Genomic DNA, 1757 nt, shown 5'->3' with positions numbered 1-1757 from the left:
CGATTAGATTTATTCCGCGACGGTATCGAGTTAAAACAAAATGGGTAAGTTACATTCATTTTCATAATAAAAGCAAAGTGTCAGTAATGGATAACATAAGATGTTCCTCTGTATTCCATTAGGCAGCAACAAGGCCCAAGTTTCCAGCCACTGAACTTGCTCTGCACAACTTTGACACAAGCTACAGTATACAATTAAGGGACCTTTGGCCCTCTATTCGCGTTGCAATGCTGTGTGAACAAAAGTATGGAGCACTGATAAACAGCTTCTCTTCAGCACCCAATGTAATAATAGATTTAGAAGCTCGAGGATGTAAAGACTTCATCAGTAGGCCTATTGACTGTTCCAGAAATGAAGTCCATCCATCTTCACAGGACTCCACAACCTCACACAGAGATTCAACCGTGCTGGAACCTGCTGCTTTTCAACCCAGTATAAGTCCCGATATAAAATGTCTTATTTTCCCCCAAGGAGACATATCTAGATTTAAACCAGCTAGGTGAGGGTTACTAAAAATTCTAATTTCCTTTGTCTTGTTCTAAGTTGATTATGTTTGATATATCTGTCCTGTTAACTTAGACCTGACAGCAGTGGCATATTGGGATATTATCTTCTGGATGCTGCCTCAGTGCTGCCTGTACTAGCGCTGGACGTCCAGCCAGGACACACGGTACTGGATCTATGTGCAGCTCCAGGAGGGAAGACTCTTGCTCTCCTGCAGACACATTCAGTCAGTATGTGAACTGCCACATCGCCAACATTTCAAGCGTTTTAATAAAAGAGATGCAGATGATATATGCATGTTTTTTTTTTTCTTTTCAGATTATCTGTGGGCGAACGACCTGTCAGGTTCCCGCACTATGCGATTACGCAGGACTCTTCAGAGCTACCTGACTAAAGAGTTCCTGGATGAAAACAAAATCCACATCACTTCCACTGATGGTCGGCAGTTAGGCATGACAGAGGAGAAAAGCTTTGACAGGGTTAGTATTGGGCAAAATGTGTGGAAAAGAATGGCCTGTTTTGTAACGTTAATGAGAATGCCATGTTATAGTTATACTAAGAAAACAAATTTTAGGATTTGAATTGAACCACAATATGATTTGATAGAATTATTAAATTGCAGTTAACAAAAATGCAGATTAACATTTCTTACATTCCACTTCATCAAAATATAAATCATGTGAGACCTATTTAATTAACAGCTTTAGATGGATATATGTCTTGCAGTGTAGTATTTATTTTCTATTATATTTAATTTTACTTAAAAAAAAAAAAAAAAAAAAAAGAAACATTAGAGTCAGCACTACGACAGTAGCTGTGTCCGAAACCGCTCCCTATCCCCTATTTAGTGCACTATATCGGGTATTGGACATTTTGTAGTGGCGTCCGGATTCTGAGTGAATGTCATTCCCTATATTCGTTCACTCTTTTATACGCACAGTGCACTCTGATTTCAAGTGTACATCTGATGTACACTTGCTGAAGCACTATTTCCCAAAATCCAATGTGGAGAGGACTGACAAGTTGGAAGAGAGATTGGGAGCAAGCGAGTTTGAACAAGAGATGCAGTTTACATCGTTTTAGCATTTTTTTCATGCTGGTTCTAGTTTTTACCTTCTTATTAACAATTTCTTATTAAGAAAATAAAGAGAGACAATATTACTATAGCTGAATTTTAAAAATGAAATCAAATTATATGGATCAGGTAAAATATAGTTTTATAGTATTTATTTATAATATTTATTTAAAAAAAT

At 37.2% G+C, this 1757-nt stretch overlaps 1 protein-coding gene across 1 annotated transcript; it reads left to right on the top strand.

Annotated features, from left to right (window-relative positions):
• The first annotated feature begins 6 nt into the window (after positions 1–6).
• Positions 7–1516, top strand: LOC107577791 (5-methylcytosine rRNA methyltransferase NSUN4-like). The gene is made up of 4 exons (XM_016263825.1): positions 7–44; positions 123–499; positions 580–734; positions 823–1516. Exons 2-4 carry the CDS (start codon positions 228–230, stop codon positions 1083–1085), a joined length of 690 nt encoding a protein of 229 aa, XP_016119311.1. The 5' UTR covers positions 7–44; positions 123–227; the 3' UTR covers positions 1086–1516.
• The last annotated feature ends 241 nt before the right edge of the window (positions 1517–1757 follow it).

This window comes from Sinocyclocheilus grahami, unplaced genomic scaffold, assembly GCF_001515645.1.
Source record: "Sinocyclocheilus grahami isolate Dianchi unplaced genomic scaffold, SAMN03320097.WGS_v1.1 scaffold7247.1, whole genome shotgun sequence".
In the NCBI taxonomy this organism is placed as follows: Eukaryota; Metazoa; Chordata; class Actinopteri; order Cypriniformes; family Cyprinidae; genus Sinocyclocheilus; species Sinocyclocheilus grahami.
Note: the sequence above shows the minus strand (reverse complement) of the source record. Positions and strands in the feature narration are given on the sequence as shown.

Coding starts and splice junctions, on each gene's coding strand:
- LOC107577791 (XM_016263825.1), top strand. CDS start 228: ATGCTGTGTGAACAAAAGTATGGAGCACTGATAAACAGCTTCTCTTCA. Junction 500..579: donor TCTAGATTTAAACCAGCTAG/GTGAGGGTTACT, acceptor CTGTTAACTTAG/ACCTGACAGCAGTGGCATAT. Junction 735..822: donor CCTGCAGACACATTCAGTCA/GTATGTGAACTG, acceptor TTTTCTTTTCAG/ATTATCTGTGGGCGAACGAC.